Source organism: Corvus kubaryi, unplaced genomic scaffold (genome assembly GCF_017639235.1).
Source record: "Corvus kubaryi isolate FWS band 111438036 unplaced genomic scaffold, C.kubaryi_AGA036_p1.0 66, whole genome shotgun sequence".
NCBI classification, from domain to species: domain Eukaryota; kingdom Metazoa; phylum Chordata; class Aves; order Passeriformes; family Corvidae; genus Corvus; species Corvus kubaryi.
Genome location: NW_024582054.1, coordinates 34,182,422 through 34,199,185, shown reverse-complemented (window position 1 = coordinate 34,199,185; position 16,764 = coordinate 34,182,422). Strand labels below are relative to the sequence as shown.

The 16,764-nt window shown below is 55.2% G+C and overlaps 1 protein-coding gene across 8 annotated transcripts in view; it reads right to left on the bottom strand.

The window, feature by feature from the left end:
* TRIM9 (tripartite motif containing 9) overlaps positions 1-16,764 on the bottom strand; it is a 60,027-nt gene that overhangs the window by 12,640 nt on the left and 30,623 nt on the right. For 6 of the 8 annotated variants that reach the window (XR_006019477.1, XM_042048277.1, XM_042048279.1 and 3 more), the window contains exons 2-7: positions 14,317-14,412; positions 13,768-13,890; positions 5,899-6,009; positions 5,248-5,401; positions 3,066-3,223; positions 1,624-1,762 (exon numbers count right to left, since the gene is read on the bottom strand). Coding sequence is in view for 7 of the 8 variants with exons in the window: in XM_042048277.1 (XP_041904211.1) it covers positions 1,624-1,762; positions 3,066-3,223; positions 5,248-5,401; positions 5,899-6,009; positions 13,768-13,890; positions 14,317-14,412 (781 nt within the window). In the remaining variant the exon portion in view is untranslated. The remainder of the gene's footprint in view (positions 1-1,623; positions 1,763-3,065; positions 3,224-5,247; positions 5,402-5,898; positions 6,010-13,767; positions 13,891-14,316; positions 14,413-16,764) is intronic. The other 2 variants (XM_042048278.1, XM_042048283.1) reach the window with 1 other exon arrangement.

Here is a 16,764-nt window from a genome sequence, read left to right as displayed (position 1 = left end):
AACGCAAAAGCTCATTCAAGTGAAAAGGCTGAATGAATGCAGCCAAGGAGAGTAGAACTTCTCCTTGGTGGCACAGACCAAGCACAGACCCCAAGCACGGCCCTGCTGGGACCACAAGCAGCTATTTTCTCCCAGATTCCTGCATATTTTGGAGCTGGGCTTGAGCTTGGCTCGACAGTGAGAACACCTCTGAGAGGAGATCAGAGCTGGGAAGATCATAGTGGGGACCCTGCGAACTCCTGGCTGAGAACTTAAAAGCCCAACTGGTTTTGATGAGGAAATTGTGTCTCAAATGTGTCGTGTGAGACACAAATGAGATGAGAAGTCGAAGCTCTGCTGTCTCCTGCCAAGGCTGGAGTGGGAGCTGTTGACCTTCAGGCTTTGGCAGCAGTCCTGGCCAACCTGGCACAGGGCTGGATCCAGGCTGTCCCATCCCTGGATCTCCAGAGGAACTTCTGCAGCTTCTTTGCTGCTGGTGCTCAGTCTGCAAACAGGCACTGATGTGTCTGACAAATGTGCCAAGGCCTCTGTGCTGCGATTTGACGTCCCTGCCTCTCCTGTGAGAAGTTTGTCACAGTTTTGCTGTCTGCTCTACCTCTGAATGAATCCCATTCCTGCCCTTTCCAAACTGGAATGGTTATCTCCTGCTGGCAGCAAGAGAAACACTCTGCATAGCCTTGCTCTGCTTTTGTCTTCTACTTTTTCAGCAAAAATCCCATTTTTCCACTTGCTCAAAGCCCCCAGGGCTGCTCTGTGGCAGGAAAGCTCTCACCCTCCTTCCACCCCACCAGCAGCCCCACGAGCTGTGTGTGCTCCCTTCTGATCCCAGCTGCCAGTCAGCTGGATGCTGCTGTGAAAAAAATCCTCAAACGGCTTGGAAAAGAGGATTTTCGTCTGGGAGCAAGGGAAAGGGATTCCAGCAAGCGTGGAAAACTCCCAAAGAAGGGTTTTGTGCCTGGCTGTGGGGCAGCAGACGTGCTGGTGGGCGCTGATCCCTCCCTCCACAGCTGCAGCTCCCACTGCTCCCGACTCCCAGCTCGGAGCCAGCCCTGCCACTCTCCACCTGCACGTCAAGGAATAAACCAATTTTCCACAATGGATTAAGTGCCTGGTGTGACAAATGTACTTAAAGCCAGGCAGGGAGATTCCTTGGCAGCCTGCAAGGGGGTGTTTAATATTCTGAGTGCCTGTGGCTGTGGGGGCGATGCAGACGCTGCTGTGGGGCTCCTGTGCATCCCTGGCTCTGGAAGGACACCCACACTGCTCCACGCTCCCTCTGCTCTCTGTCCTGCACTGCCAGGGGCTGAATCCTGTGGTTATGGCACCGTGCAGCCAAGCACAGCCCTCAGGAGCAAGGCTGGCAGTGTTTTGCCTAAATGGGATCACTGAAAATATCTGAGCTTCCCTTCTGTGTCACATAACCCCGAATTTAAACACCTCCCCAAAGAACATCCCCTGCAAAGGAAAAGGCTGAGAGGGAGATTCTGGCGCTGTTGGAGGCTCCTGAGGGAGGTGGTGGTCCCTTCCCCTCAGGTCAGTGCTCAGGGAGGGCCAGTGGAGCCGAGCTGGGGTGTCCTGAGCCGCGTCCGAGCGCGCCGGGCGGGATCTGCTGCGATTCCTTACCCTCGGAAGTCTGGAGGACCAGGGTCTTGCTGTAGGGGCTGACTCCTGACTTGTTGAAGGCCTTGACCCGGGCACTGTAGGTGCTGTTGAAGTGCAGCCCATCCACCGTGCACATGGTCTCCTTGCCCACGTACACCTCCTGCAAGGCAACCACAGGGAATGCCAGGGCTGGGAAAACACCCCCAGGGACTGGGGATGCACAGGATCCCACCCTGCTCTGCTCCCCGGGGCAGGCCTGTGAGTGCTGGATGGGGCTAAAGCTGAGCAAAACGGGATTTGTCCCTGGGTGCTGCTTTGGGCTGCAGCACCAGCAGGAGGTGAGGGGGGCTCTGCCCTGAGATCCCACCTGGAGCTCTGCCTCCAGCTCTGGGGCTCCAACATCAGGAGGATGTGGAGCTGCTGGAGCGAGTCCAGAGGAGATCTCCATGGAGCTGCTCCAAGGGCTGGAGCCCCTCTGCTCTGGAGCCAGGCTGGGAGAGCTGGGGGTGTTCACCTGGAGAAGGAAAGGATCCAGGGAGAGCTCAGAGCCCCTTGCAGGGCCTAAAGGGGCTCCAGGAGAGCTGGAGAGGGACTGGGGACAAGGCATGGAGGGACAGCACACAGGGAATGGCTTCCCAGTGCCAGAGGGCAGGGCTGGATGGGAGATTGGGAAGGAATATTATCAGCAGCAAGCACTGACCTTGTTGTCCCCACCCCCAGCCTCCTGCTCCCTTCTCCCCAGGGCCCACCCATGTCACCTCTCCTGCACCTCAACTCTGCTCTGGCTCCTGCCTGCCTGAGCTCCTTGTGGATAAATTCAGAGTGCAATGAGCTGGTCCCTGTGCCTGCTCTCAGTGGATGTGAACACACCAGGATAATTATCAGCGTGTCGGATCAGAGAAAAATCATATTTTAATTGTGTAATTACAGCAATTTAAAAGCCCTCAGGCCTTAAACACCTCTGTTTGCTGGCAGCTGGCAAACCAGGAGGCTTTCATGGCCATTAGCATACCTTACATGAAATACTCAGCAACCAAAAAATATGGAGCTTCATGGAATCATGGAATGGTTTGGGCTGGGAGGGACCTTAAGGATCACCTTATTCCAACCCTCTGCTGTGGGCAGGGACACCTTCCACTCTCCCAGATTGCTTCAAGCCCCATCCAACCTGGCCTTGGACACTTCCAGGAATGAGGCAGCCACAGCATCTCTGGGCAACAAGAGCTTCAGGATGGGTTCTTTGTGTTTCCAAGTCATCTTGGCCACTTGCACCCCTGTTCCCCAAAATCCCGCAGCCTGTCTGCACCATCCGCTTCCCTGGGCACCCCAGCAGGGAAGAGGGCACTTGCAAAGAAGCACGAGGACAAATTCTGTGGTCACCTCGTGGCAGGGAAACACTGGAGGCAGCAGCATCCCCTTCCCAGCAAGAAGGGGCTTCCCCAGGACTGGCTCCCAGCACCTACCCTGAACTGGCCGCCGTTGCCATCATCCAGCTCCAGGATGTATCCTTCCACCTGCACCGTGGACAGAGGCGGCTGCTTCCAGGACAGCGTGGCGCTGTTGTTGTGGGTGCAGCACTCCTCCAGCTGCAGGATGGGTGGGGCCGGCACTGGGGAGGAGACTAATCACCAATTAGTGCAATTAGTGCAACCCTAGCTGCGGGCACTACCGGGTGAGAAATGCAAGGGGTATTTACTGCCTCGGTGTGAAGGCAGCTTGAGGGGCAGGGGAGGAACTAGAAGGGATTGTTCTCCCACCAAGTTCCACCACATTCTTTCACCCCTTCAGCCTGGTGAAGCTTTTCTTCTATATTCCCATTTTCTAATTAATTTTGGAGCATTATGGCAGCACAATGCACTTGTTTTGAGCTGCCTGGACCTTTCATGTAGCCAGTTCCAAACTTGGGATGTTCTCCCCCAGGCTCTGCAGAACGCTGGGTCTGGACTCATCTACAGCCCTGCTTTTCCATTCAATAAATTCAGTGCACCAAAACTGGGGGCTGAGTACCTCCTTTGGCTCCCATCAGCTGCACAGGGGACAGAAAGGACCGCCAGGGGTTTTTTCTGTTGTGATAGGCAGCTCCACGTGTGTCCCACAGCCCACTCCTGCTCTGAAAAGCTCGGCAAGAGTGGCAGTGTGACAGGGAGATGTCCACTGATGCACCTCTCAACAGAGCTGCTCGCCCACCCTCCTCATCCTCGCTGCCTGAAGTGACAAGAGCCAGACACGGAGAACCCAGACAAGATGGGGATGAGCCATGGATGCCTGGGAAAAAGCTGGACTTGCTGGCAGAGGCTCAGCATTCACCCTCTGTGACTCCTCCACCTCCTGGGCTGGATCCTCAGGCACCTCCAGGCTGGCAGTGGGATGTCCTGTACCTATTGCTCATTGCTCTTTATTGAGGCCTCCGGTGCTACCCTCCCTCCCCCAGTGCTGTGACACAGATTTGGGATCCAAACCCACCCCTCTGCAAGCCTACAAAACCAACAACTGATCTGCACAGCGAGGGTGAGCTGGGAGGAGGAGGAGGAGGGGGAGGAGGGAGATTTGGTAAGAGGAGGGTGGGTGGCTGAACCAGCAGCAGATTTGCTCTTATTAATTAAAAATAACCCTCTGGGCTAAACTGCAGGAAGGGAGGGCAGGAAGACAGCAGTGTGAACCAGCAATCCAGCCCTCCATGGGTTTGCAATCCAAAAATATTCCTGACATTTCAAGTGAACAGCCTGGCTAATGATGAGCAGGCACGGGCAGCTCCTCAGCACCAGCGGGGCCATCAGCTGAGGATGCTCCTTGTGGTGACAGGGGATGTGTGTGGCCAACATCCTTCGTGTCCTTGGCCACTGAGACACCCTGGTGTGTGCAAACAGCTCCTGGGCCAGGAATTCCAGCCGTGGTTGGAATGAAGGGCAGTGCCAGACCTGCAGCTGGTGGCTCTTGCTCCAGGCAGCTGAAGGTGCAGCCCATGTCCAGTGTCCTCCTGAGCCTCCCTCTGTCACAGCCCCTTTGCACCTTTGTCAGCTTCCCTGGGCTTGCCAAATCCCAAATTTCTCATGGGCTGCAGCAGCTCTCGGTGGCATGGGAGAAGGAGCACAGAGGGAACGGGGAACGGCGAGGAAATGAAGCCAAAATGGTGATCTAAACCAACAGTGAGGTGAGGAGAGGGAGGGCAGAGCCCAGGTTAAGTGACCTGGCTCTGTCTGGAGGGACATCTGGTCTGTGACAGATGCTGCTCAGCACTGAGTGAGCATGGAGGGGTGAGGAAAGGGTTGGGAAGAGCCTTGTTCTGCTCCCAAAAGAGAGGTCCCACCCTGCAGAGCACTTTTTAATGCACTAGTAACTTTTTCAGAGCACTTTTTAATGCACTAGTAACTTTTTAATGCACTAGGAGTGCTTTTCCAGGCAAAGCCAAGCTCCTGGCACCCTGGTCCAGCACACAACTGCCCAGGGATCCAAGACAGGGAGGCAGATGGTTGGCCCAGGGATGCAAAACACACAGGAAGGGGCATAACTCTGGCTCTAGAGTGCCCAGTCTTGTTGGGAGAAGATGAGAAACTCCTTTCCTGCCCTTTCCCTTGGGATGAGCTGCAGGGAAGCTCCCAGCACGAGCAGAGCTGAGCTTTGGGAAGGCACTGGAAAGATCCTTACCTTTCATCTGGACAAAGTCGAGCTGGTGGATGGACTGCAGCAGAGGGGCGTTGTCGAGGTTCAGGTCGAAGTCCGTGGTCATGCGGGGCGTGAGCGTCCCCTTTCCCCACTGGTCCTCGGTCAGGTGCACCCTCCTGATGAGAGCATCTGAGATCTGCAGGGAAGGAGCAGCCTCAGCTGCCGTGGGATGAGCCCCATGCCTTGTCCCCACCCCGCTCTGCCCCTTCCCTCTGCCTCCCAGGCTGGCTGCCGAAGGCTGGGATGTCACTGTGGTTTCCAGCATCACTCCTCCCTGCAGGCTCGGCTGGAAGAGGGATCCCTGGAGCGCTGGGTGCTGTTTAATGGCAGGGGTTAATGCCAAAGGAAGCCCAGGAATGAATGGTGGGATGCAGCTCCCAAGGGCTGTGTGTTGGTCTCTCAGTGGAGAGCCACGAGTACGCTGTGATCCCTGCTCCAGGGATGCACCGTCCCTGCTGCAACCCTCCCTTCCAGAAATATCCCTGCCCTGCCCCTGCTCCTGCCCTGCTGTGGATATGGAGGGGGATCAGAGGCTGAGCCTTGATTTTTTGGGTCCATCCTGCTTGGAGCAGCCCCCAACCCTGCTGCATTCCCCCGGGCTGTGCAGGAAGCACAGCATTCCCCCACACCGACCTGCAGGAAGCCGCTGGGGTCGTTCTCCTTGATGACCTCCAGGCAATATTCCATCAGCCCCGTGGTCTGGCGCAGCTTCACTGTGCAGTGCGAGATCTGGTCCCGCACCACCTGCAGGGGACAGGGATGGCAGGGTGACAGGGACTCAAGGGAACAGGGAAAGGCAGAACTGGCCAAGACTCACACACTGAATTCCAGATCTTTCAAAACCTGGCGAACAACAACACAGAATCCCAGAAAGTTTTTAAGGTCCCTTCCAATGGCAAACTAATCTTGTTCCACTCCCTGCCATGGGCAGGGACACTTCCTACTATCCCAGGTTGCTCCAAGCCCTATCCAGCCTGGCCTTGGACACATCCAGGGATGGGGAGTCCACAATCTCTCTGGGCAACCTATTCCAACAAGCTTTGTTTAGCCCCAAATCATTAACACATAATTATTCAAAGCAGCAGGGCAGCTCCATGCCCTGTCTTTAATTAAGCCAGCTTCCAAATGGCAGCTTGTGAGCTCCATGCAAAGCAAATGCCAACTTCCATAGATCCACAGCTGCCCTATCCACCCTTGGAATGCAGCCAGCTCGTGGGGCTGGCTCTGGGGCAGCTGCACTCAACAGCCCTGGATGAGGAGCAACCCTGGAAGCTGCTGTTTCCAAGGGGAATGAACACACCACTCCCCCAGCCTCATCCCTGAGGATCTGTTTGAGATGCTCATCAGCTGAGATGGACCACGCTGCAGAATTCCCTCATCTTTTCCACTGGCTGGGGATGAGTTCTGAGGGAGAGAAGTGCCAGGGAGCGGAGAGAAATAAATAAATAAATCAATAAATCCAAGCTCTGCCTGGGGCTGCCCAGGCTCCACATTAAGGCACTTCCCGCACCCATGGCTGGTTCCCCAAGGGATCACATTCCAGCATCCCAGCAGAGAAGCACAAGCCTGTGGTTTACTGGTGCCTGAGGGCTCTGCTGACCTTCCCTGAAGCACAGCAAGGAGGAAAAGGATTCAGGCTGGATGCCACAAGGATTTATTTGAAGGCTGGCTGCTCCTTCACACTGAATCCTGCAGCTCCAGGATTTCTGCTGCGGGATATTGGCTGAGCAGCTCGGGAAGAGAGATTTTATTCTTAGAGCGATGCGCTCAAGTGCTCATGGAAGATTTTTTATTTTCTCCTGCTGGAAGAGCTTTAAAAAGCTGTGCAAAGTTCTCCACTAGCACTGAACAAAGCTGTGCAGCTCCGTGGAGTGTTACAATGAGGATGAGCTCTGCAGCTGCAGCGGGATGGGAAAAGCTGCAATAAACAGGGATGAACACTCCTGGGAGCTCAGTGCCTGCTGCTCCACAGGCTCAGCAGCTCCTGGATGCCCACCCTGGGCTGGGGAGCATCTCCTCCTGCCAGCATCCCTCCAGCATCCCTGTCTGAGGGATGGGCAGGGCAAAGGAAGCACGTCAGGCTCCTGCGGTGAAGGAACCTGGGCTTCAAAGGGGGGGTGGCTCCTGCAGAGCAATCAATGCCATCACGTGTTGCTTAATTAAAATTTAATCACCTCTACTTAATCACCTAGCAGGAAGAAAAGAACTACCAGTCTTGCAGCTTAGAAGCAGAGATTCATTCAGGCTGGAAAAGCCCTCTAAGACCATCCAGGCCAACTGTTCCCCCCAGCACTGCCAAGGCTGCCACTGCCCCATGTCCCCAAGTGCCACATCCACGTGGATTTTAAATCCCTCCAGGGATGGAGACTCCTGAGAAGCCTGTGCCAGGGCTGAGCACCCCATTCCATGAAGGAATTCCTCCTAATATCCAATCTAAACCTCCCCTGGTGCATCTTGAGGCTGCTTCCCTTCGTCCTGTCCCTTCTTCCCTGGGAGACTTGGGACAACATTGCTGCTCCTGTGAAATGCCACTAAGCACTCTCCAAAACAGCTCCAGATTTTTAGGGAGCAGCCATTCCTGGCTGATTTTAGCAATCCCAGCCTGGTGTTTCCAGGCTGTGGCAGAGGGAGGCTGCAGCAAGCCCGGGAGCTGGGGCAGGGGTGCAGCCAGGGCACCCCGTGTGCAGGGTGGACAAGGCACCAGAGGGAGCTCCCATATGGCTCCTCTGGACCAGGACATTGGCCAGAGGCTTGTGGAGATGCTGGATGGCTCTGAGGTGGAGCTTTTGTGCAGCAGGACCTGCACATGCTGGTTTTGGCCTCCAACACTGCTGTTAAGAGTGGGGAGTTCCTTGAATGCCAGTTTCTAGCACTTGAGTGCAGTTCCAGGATGGTTTGGGTGGGAAAGGATCTTAAAGCCCATCCCATCCCATCCCATCCCACCCCCTGCCATGGGCAGGGACACCTTCCACTGTCCCAGACTGCTCCAAGCCCCAATGTCCAGCCTGGCCTTGGACACTGCCAGGGATCCAGGGGCAGCCCCAGCTGCTCTGGGCACCCTGTGCCAGGGCCTGCCCACCCTCCCAGGGAACAATTCCTTCCCAATATCCCATCCATCCCTGCCCTCTGGCACTGGGAAGCCATTCCCTGTGTCCTGTCCCTCCATGCCTTGTCCCAAGTCCCTGTCCAGCTCTCCTGGAGCCCCTTTAGGTCCTGTAAGGATGAAGCAAAGCCACCAGCTGGTCCTGAAGATCCTACTCCTACCCTGACCCTCCTGACAGAGGGCAAGCCCCTGGATTTCCTTTCCCAGCAGGGCTGCTCAGTCCTTCAGGGCAGGAGCCAGAAGGTGCAGCGGGGGTTCAAAGCAGCCTTTTGGCTTCATCTGATCCCTCCTGCTCAGAGAGAGGGGCTGGGGGTTGTCCTGCTCCTGGAAGGATTGTTGTTGTTGTTGTGTGGATGTTGGGTCTCCCAGCTGCAGACCATGAGATAAAACCAGTCTGTGGGGTCCAACATTGCTGTTAGAGCACATCCTGACTGCACCAAGCAAGCCAGAGCCAGGTTTTGCATTCCCTGCCTGCTGGGCTGCGGATGGGAAAATGGGAATCCCACCCGGAACGCCTGGAAAAGCCGCATCCTTCGCTCACGTGAGACCCCTCTGTGGGGAAATGCACGTGCTGCCAGGAAGGCAGCAAAGATGGGATTGCTGAGACAATCTTCTTATCTTCTTTGCAGCTTAAATCTCTGTCTGGTTTGGCCAGGATAATGAATTTGTGAACCTCTCCCTGTCGGAGCCGGTGCTTTCCAAGTATTTCCAGCAGAATTGCCATCTGCTCCCTCCAGCCAGGCACCAGTCTCCAGGAAACAGCATTTGCTGGGTTCAGACATAATAAAAGCTTTTTTCTTTTTCTATAAAGGTGGTCAAAGACCAGAAAAAGAGAGGCTGTGGAGTCTCCAGCATTGGAAACACTCCAAGCTCACAGGGAGGCAGCCCAGGGCAGCCTGTTCCAGGTGAATCCAAAGCTGCAGCTCTGTCCCAGCCCTTCTCTAACTCTGTGATCCCCTCAGGGATCCAGCATCATCCATCTGGAGAACCAGGCCATAAAACAGCATTGTAATTTCAGCATCTCTACAGCACAAAAGCCAAGAGCAGAAATCCACGTTGCCTTCACCAGCACTGAACTGTTTTTAAGGCAAAAAAAAGAGGGATCTTTGGTTGGAATCTAGTGGGGCTTTGTGGCTTTAAAGGAGAAGTGGGATGCACACTTAATGACTTTGATTAGTAAAATTAAAGGTTTGAGAAGTAAGACCTAAACATCTCCCACACATTTGAAGGCCTGGTCTAAACCCAGCAAGGTCAGTGAAGCCAGAAAGTTTTCCAAGTGGCCTTAAGCCACAGAATCCTGGGATTCTCCTCATGCATGAGGGATTTCTGCTCCCTGGGAGCCCCTGTTACCCCAGTAATGAAGAGTTTGCTGATGGAGAGAGCTGGAAGGGAAATCTGGGAGCTCCTCAAGCCTTGGACTCATGCAAGGGGCTGTGCTGGGCTGAGGGGCGGCCTTGGGAGGCCTCGAAGGACTCACAGGATTCACCAGATTCCCAGGAAAACCTGGCACATCCACATGGGTTTTGAACACATCCAGGGATGGTGATCCCACTGCTGCCCTGTGCAGCCTGTTCCAAGGCTGGACAACCCCTTCCATGAAGAACTTTTCCCTCAAATCCAATCTAAATCTCCCCTGAAGCAACTTGAGGCTGTTCCCCTTTATCTGGGAGAAGAGCCTGACCCCAGCCGGGCTCTTCAATGGCTCAGATTTTGAGGGGATTTGGGAAGCTCCACACATTTTCTTTGTAGTCATTTTTACCAAATACCATTTTTACCCCCCTTTAGGTGCTAAATAAAGCAACAATCAGAACCTGGCTGCTAATTCCAGCCTATAAAAAGGGGGTTTTGTGCTCTCACAGCAGTTCACCACGACCTCAAAATAGGACAATTCTTTCAAGAGCTTTTCTTCCCGAGATGACATTGACTATAATTTACATTTTAATTTTAATCCAGCTCCTGGAAGGCAATAACATCTATGCTCAGCTCTACTTAAGTGTCTTCCTCCTCTCTTTTAGTACTGGGGTGGATAACATTTCAAGGCACTCAACCTTCCCAGTGCCTGGGATGAGTCCTGCTGGGAATGTCACGTGGAGGACAGGAGCCTCCTCACCCTGGGTTACCTGCAGGGCTGTGGGGATGGAAGGTGGTGTCCCAGGTGCTGCTGTGCTTCACCACGGAGCTGCACACCCAGATGGAAAAATCCCAAATGGAAAAATCATCAGGAGAGATCCTGGCAAGGTTTGATTGTGCTGAATCCCCCAAGCAGAGCTTTCCAGGTGGGTGTTTCCATGGTGACTCGGGAGAGGAGGCTCAGGCTGGAGCTGGGAAAAGCAGAGCTGCTGTTACCACCAGGAACCTGATCCAACAGGAACACTGAGTTCCCCTGGAAAATCCTGACTGCAACCTTTGAAGAAGGAGCAGCATCTCACCTCTGGAGATCCAGTGCCATGGACAGGAGCCCCTGGTGAGCGTTTCCTACGTAATTTGCTCTCCTGGGAAATGTGGCAAATGCTGTTTTCCTGAACAGCCAAAGCAGCCTGGAGAAATCATGGAGCCAAGGCATCCCATGGCCTGAAGGCTGGAAAACGACTGGAATGGTCCATAATGCTGCTGAGAGCTTAAGGAGGTGCACCCAGAGCTCAGTCTGTGTGTGGTGGGCTGAGGAGAGATTTCTTCCTGGGACAACACCACAGGGAAGCCTCTGTGTCCCCTGCACAAACCTGCCTGTGCTGGAGGACATCATCCCTCGGGAAAGACCCCACTGCTCCTCTTAAAACCGGGACCAGCAGTGAGAAGGACAGACAAGAAGGTCTGTCCTGCAGGTGGAGCAGGCCCCTGGCCCCACTGCTGCTCCAGATGTTGTTTTTTAAAGCCCAGGTTCTTCTCAGCCTTGAATCCGACTGCAGTGGGAGGTTGGAGAAAGGCAGGGAGATGTCCCTTCCCAGTTCGTGTCCTCACAAGCCTCTCCCTGCTCTGGAGTAATTAGTGCTGGCCCAGAGTCAGGCCTGGATTTGTGCCTGCCTCCACGGAATGTGTGTCAGGACAAAGCAGGTCAGTCCCAAAGCCAAGCCGACCCCAAATCCAGGCGCCACACGGAGATGGGAACTTGGGATGGGAACTTGGGCCGTGTCCTGAGAGGCGCCTGTGGCCCCATGCCAGGGGCAAGCTCTGTCCCCTGCTGTGCCTCTCCTCCTGCCTGCCACGGTGCCAGGATGGCCAATATCCCACTGGGCAGGAGCAGCAGCCCACGGAGAAAGCGGCTCCAGGACAGCAGCCAGGACCCTGCGGCTCCCTGCTGGCTGCTGGAGCAACCAGCTTGGATCTGAAAGGGCTCCTTGGCCACTGCCAAGGCTCACTGGTCACTCTGGCCACTCACCTCCTCGGGTGAGATGCTCCAGGACAGGGCAGTGACAAGTGGACACACAGGATAGGCCTGGAGGCTCTGGATGGGCCTCTGTGGGAAGGGATGAAGTTCCCAGCCCGAGTCAGCGGCCAAAAATGTCCTGTGCTGATGTGGGTATCACCCAGGACAAGCCCCATGGTCCTGCAGGATTCACCCTGGGTCCCAATTCCACATGAAGCACAGGCCAGGAGGTGACCTCTTGCTTATCTGCAGATGGAAATGGGCCCAGGGTCATCTCAGTGTAAATCACTGCAGCTTCACCCACGGCAGTGGGAACTTTAGATGAGATATGAGGAAGGAATTCTTCCCTGTGAGGGTGGGCAGGCCCTGACACAGGGTGCCCAGAGAAGCTGTGGCTGCCCCTGGATCCCTGGAAGTGTCCAAGGCCAGGCTGGACAGGGCTTGGAGCCACCTGGGGTAGTGGGAGGTGTCTCTGCCCATGGCATGGGGTGGCACTGGATGAGCTTTAAGGTCCTTCCCAAGCCAAACCATTCCATGATCTACCAGGGCACCACAGAGCCCTTCCTGCCCTTCCCATGGCACGTGGAACTGCAGGAGCTTCAGGGAGGGAGGCTCCAGGGCTGATTTAAGAGTCCAGTCAGGAACCCAGGGTCTGTTTCTTGTTTGAAGGACCAGGCCTGGCTGATGACAAAGCCCAGCTGTTAACGAGGGTGAATGGGGTGGGATGGAGGCCACAGGACAGCAGCAAGCAGTGGGATGCAGATCCATGGATGGGGCAGGAACAAGCAGTGGGATGCAGATCCATGGATGGAGCAGGAACAAGCAGTGGGATGCAGATCCATGGGATGCAGATCCATGGATGGAGCAGGAACAAGCAGTGGGATGCAGATCCATGGGATGCAGATCCATGGATGGAGCAGGAACAAGCAGTGGGATGCAGATCCATTCCTCCAGCCAAAAGCCTCCCGGGGTTGTGCTGAGCAGGGAAATTGCTTTGTGCTGCCCGGCTTTGTGAGAGTTTAATTAACCATGGCCCGAGGGGGATGAGGGAAGGGGAGCCCACCAGGCACTGGGGGTCCCCTCTGTGCCGTGGCTCTTTGGGGTTGTGCTTTGTTGCTGGGAATGAGCACTGATGGTGGGCTCGGCCCCACAAAGCTGCCATTGTCTCTCTCCCCGTGGAAATGCCCTCGTGCTGCCCATGGTCTGCACTCAGAGAGGACTGGCGGCCTTCTCTCTTGTTTTAGGCAGCTCCAGGAATCTCTCTGGGAGCCTCCTGGGTGGCCCAAAGCAAGGTCAAGAGACACAGAAGTTTCCAGGCAGAACACTGAAATGACCTCGGGAGAGGGACCCCGGGATCACAGATGTGGGTGTGACACCCCTCAGCTGGACCCCATCACTGATGGCCAGGGTGCAACCACCTTGTCCAGCAATTCTGGCCATGGCTGCACCTCTGACTGCTCCCAGGTGAGATCTGGTCCTTTCCCTCCCTTCTCAGCCCCAAATCAGCTGGACAGACGTGGTGACAGCGGGAACGACACAAACCAGGAGCCCGTTCCCACAGCTCCCACTGAGCGGCACCTCTGCTCCCCCAACACCAAAAATCTCAGCGCCACCACCCCCCGAGGCCACGAAAGCACAGAAATGGGAGCCAGCCCTGCTCCTGGTGACATCTCGTGACACCAAGTGGCCCAGGACTTCAGCAGAAGTTACGAGCACTCAGCATCCTGCGGGATCATTCCAGAAGCTTGGGAGCAACATGGGATGTGAACAAAGTCGTCTTCCATGCTGTACACACGGCTCTGCTGACCTAAGGACTAGGAATGAACCCAATAATGGAATACTTCAGTGGGAACCACCTGGAGGAAGGAACACTTTGCTCAGGGACACGTTGGGAGCGGGTTGGGCACCTGCAGCAAGATGGAATTCATGTGGAAAAGGAGTGGCTTCCCAGTGACCTCCCCAACAAACAGCATCCCAGTCCTCATTCCCACCCAGTGCCAACCCTGCAGGAAGCTCTCTGACCACCCAGGCTCACCTTCAGCTTGTGCTCGTGTTCCTTGTTGACCCGGGACAGCAGCTGGGCTTTCCTTCTGTTGAGGGCGTCGATGAGGGCGTCACACTGGGCCACCAGGCAGGCCTCGAACTCCACACTGTTCTCCTGTGGGGCAGAGAGGGAGTCACAGCCCAGGGGACGTCCCCAGTCCAGCTGGAAAACTGGATTTTCCTTTTTAATGGTGCCACACGGGTCATTCTTGCATGTGCAGCTGCACCACTGCCACCCACTAATTAATCCATAGCACTGGATGTGGGATCCTTACGGCTTTGGATCGTGGAAAACGTGGTGGTGGCAGGCGAGGAACAGGTTTGGATCTACCCATGGTAGAGATGGGAAGGGCTCAGGACTCTGCTGCTCCCTCCACGACACCGGGAGCAGCAGTTTTGGGGAGGGTTCAGGGGGGGTAATATTAAAAGTGAGGTGTGGGTTCTTTTGGAAGAGCACCCACCAATCCAAACTTGGGAAAAGGGATGGAGGATGGCTCATCCTCGTGGGAAGGGGCAGTTTCTCAGCCTGGAGACACAGTACCTGGATTTGCTGCACCATGTTGCGGAGCTGGACCAGGAACTCCTTTGCCTCCTTGGCTCTGTCTGACAAACCATTCAGGGCCTGGGAGAGCTGGCTCTGCAGGACAAACAAAGAGCAAGGTCATCTCCATGCCCAGGACTCATCCACCCCCCTGGATTGTGTGGGATTTGGGCTGGGGGTGGGCTGCATCCCGCCGAGGTGTCCGTGTGTCTCTGAGTGCGAGGAGAGGAGAAGGAGGGTTAACCATCATCATGGATGTCCTGGCTTCGGGAAGGAGATATTCCATGTCCACCTCCTCCACGGGCTTCCCTGGGCGATCAGCCACACCCACCCTGGGTCTCACAGTGAGCCAGTCACTCCCTGCCCTGGATCTGTGTCCTCCAGGGCATCACCAAAACTCCTGTAGGATGTGACCCACGGCTGCTGGGAACACGGGCCAGGCCACCCGAGTCACACTGAAAATCACCCACACCCTCCTGAAAGCGAAGGGAGAGAAGGTTCTTCCTGCGAAATACTGACTGCTCCTTCTCCCTTTGGGGTGGGAACACCCGGCCAGCAGCAGAACGAGGTAATAACAATCATTATGCTCATCAAAAGCTTTTTCATTTTCACGGCACTTCCCGGACACTCACTCAGAAATCTTCCCGACCTTCCCCTTGTGCTGTGATTCCAGCAGGAGTGATTATCTCAAGAGCTGGGCAAATCACCCTCAATGATTTTCCTCTGGGAGAGGTTTTGCCTCTTTTGTGGGCTGCAAATCGGCTGCAAACACCCTGTGGCTTTTGAGGGGGGATCTTTCTTTGTGGCAGACACAGAAGGGAGCTGGGAAGGTGGCTGATGTCCCCAAATCTCCAAAAACCCACCGTGCCCACCCCTCCTGGGATCAGGATGTGGGCACTGGGCTGGCTCCCATTCCCAGTGGTGCTGTGCCAGTGTGGGAGATGGGAAGTGAGATGGCAGAGGGGTCCGCTGAGGTGCTGCTGGGCTGAAATCAAGAACAAAACCAGCACTGCTGCCGAGGAGAGCCAGCGGCAACCCTTTAATGGCCTAGAAAATAAGGGCCCAGAAAATGACCTGGCTGCTGCTGCTGCTTCCCCAGGAGATGTTAATCTCACCCAAGTGGTTCCTGCATTTCCTCTGTAATTTATGGCGCCCGAGTCGTTAGGATGTGGAGCTAATCAGCGAATGCATCTCTAATAAAAATGGGATTGCTAAGTCAGCTCAGCAGGTCCCCCCATCCCTCCTCCCTCCCCCAGCCAAGGTCAGAGCCCCGCAGGGACAACGCAAACCTGCTTCTTCCAAAGCCTCCATCACCCTCCTCAGCCCCCACACGGCTCCAGCCCCGCTGGGTTTGGGAAGATGCCCCAAGCCCAGCAAGGTGTTTTGCTGAGAGCTGTTCTGCTCCAGGGCCCCGGTCCCTGATAACACAGGCAATTAATGGAAAAAATCAGCAGGGGTTGGTTATGTTTACAAGCTCCTCATTAAAATTGCAGCATGTTGGGTTGGTTTTTTTTTCCTTTGAAGTCTTTAGAAGGTTCCCCCCCCCGCCCTCCCCATTAACATGAATTTCATAAAGGGGATCTTTAGATCAACGTAATTATTTGAGGCTTTCCTAATGGGGATGCTTCTTAAAAGTGGGCTTAAATTGAGTAAGAGCTCTGTGGTGCCTGTGTGTGTTGTCTGTGGAAGTTCTTTCCCCACAGACTCGCTGCACAACTGCTCCCACGGTGCAGAAAGCTTGGAGCCTCCCAAAAAAAGATGGCTCATCACGTCAGAGCATCCCTGCCTGTGGTCTCACTATACCCCCCTCTCAGCTCAGCCCTTCCCTCTGCTCTGGCTGTTCTTGATGCCTGCAGTGCCAGTGAGGGAGGGGCATCATCTGTCTGAAAAATGTAATTTTTCCATAATTTTAAGGCCACTTCCTACATATAGGTGGGCACAAGTTGCTCACTGGACACAGGAGCTCCAAGGTTTGGCTTCGTCCCCATCTCCAGGATGGGTCCCCCTCATGCTGAGGCTCTCCCGGAGTGGAAACACATTCCTGGACTCACTCCCTTTGAAACAAACACCTGCCCAGCCCTCCTGCTGCACCCCTGCTGCTCCTGGCCAGAGCCACCCCGCTGGGGGCTGTGAAACATCATTAACAAGGTTAATTAATGCCACACACCCGACGGGATCCGCAGGAATTCCATGGTGGATTCATCCAGGGCACTGACAATGTGATCCACAACCAGGTGCCACGAAAAGCAGAGTCCTGCTGGTGGCTGTTACCACGTTCATAACCAGAGGCTCTGGGGGGAATTAATGATGGATTGGGTCTGTGATTCCTACAGGTGCCTCCCGTGACCCCTGGAGCAAAGCCAGGCAGTCTGGCAGCTCCGAGATGGATTTAATCACCAGACACTGATGGAAGAGTCACAGGATTCCCACAAGTGTGTGATCTAAGTG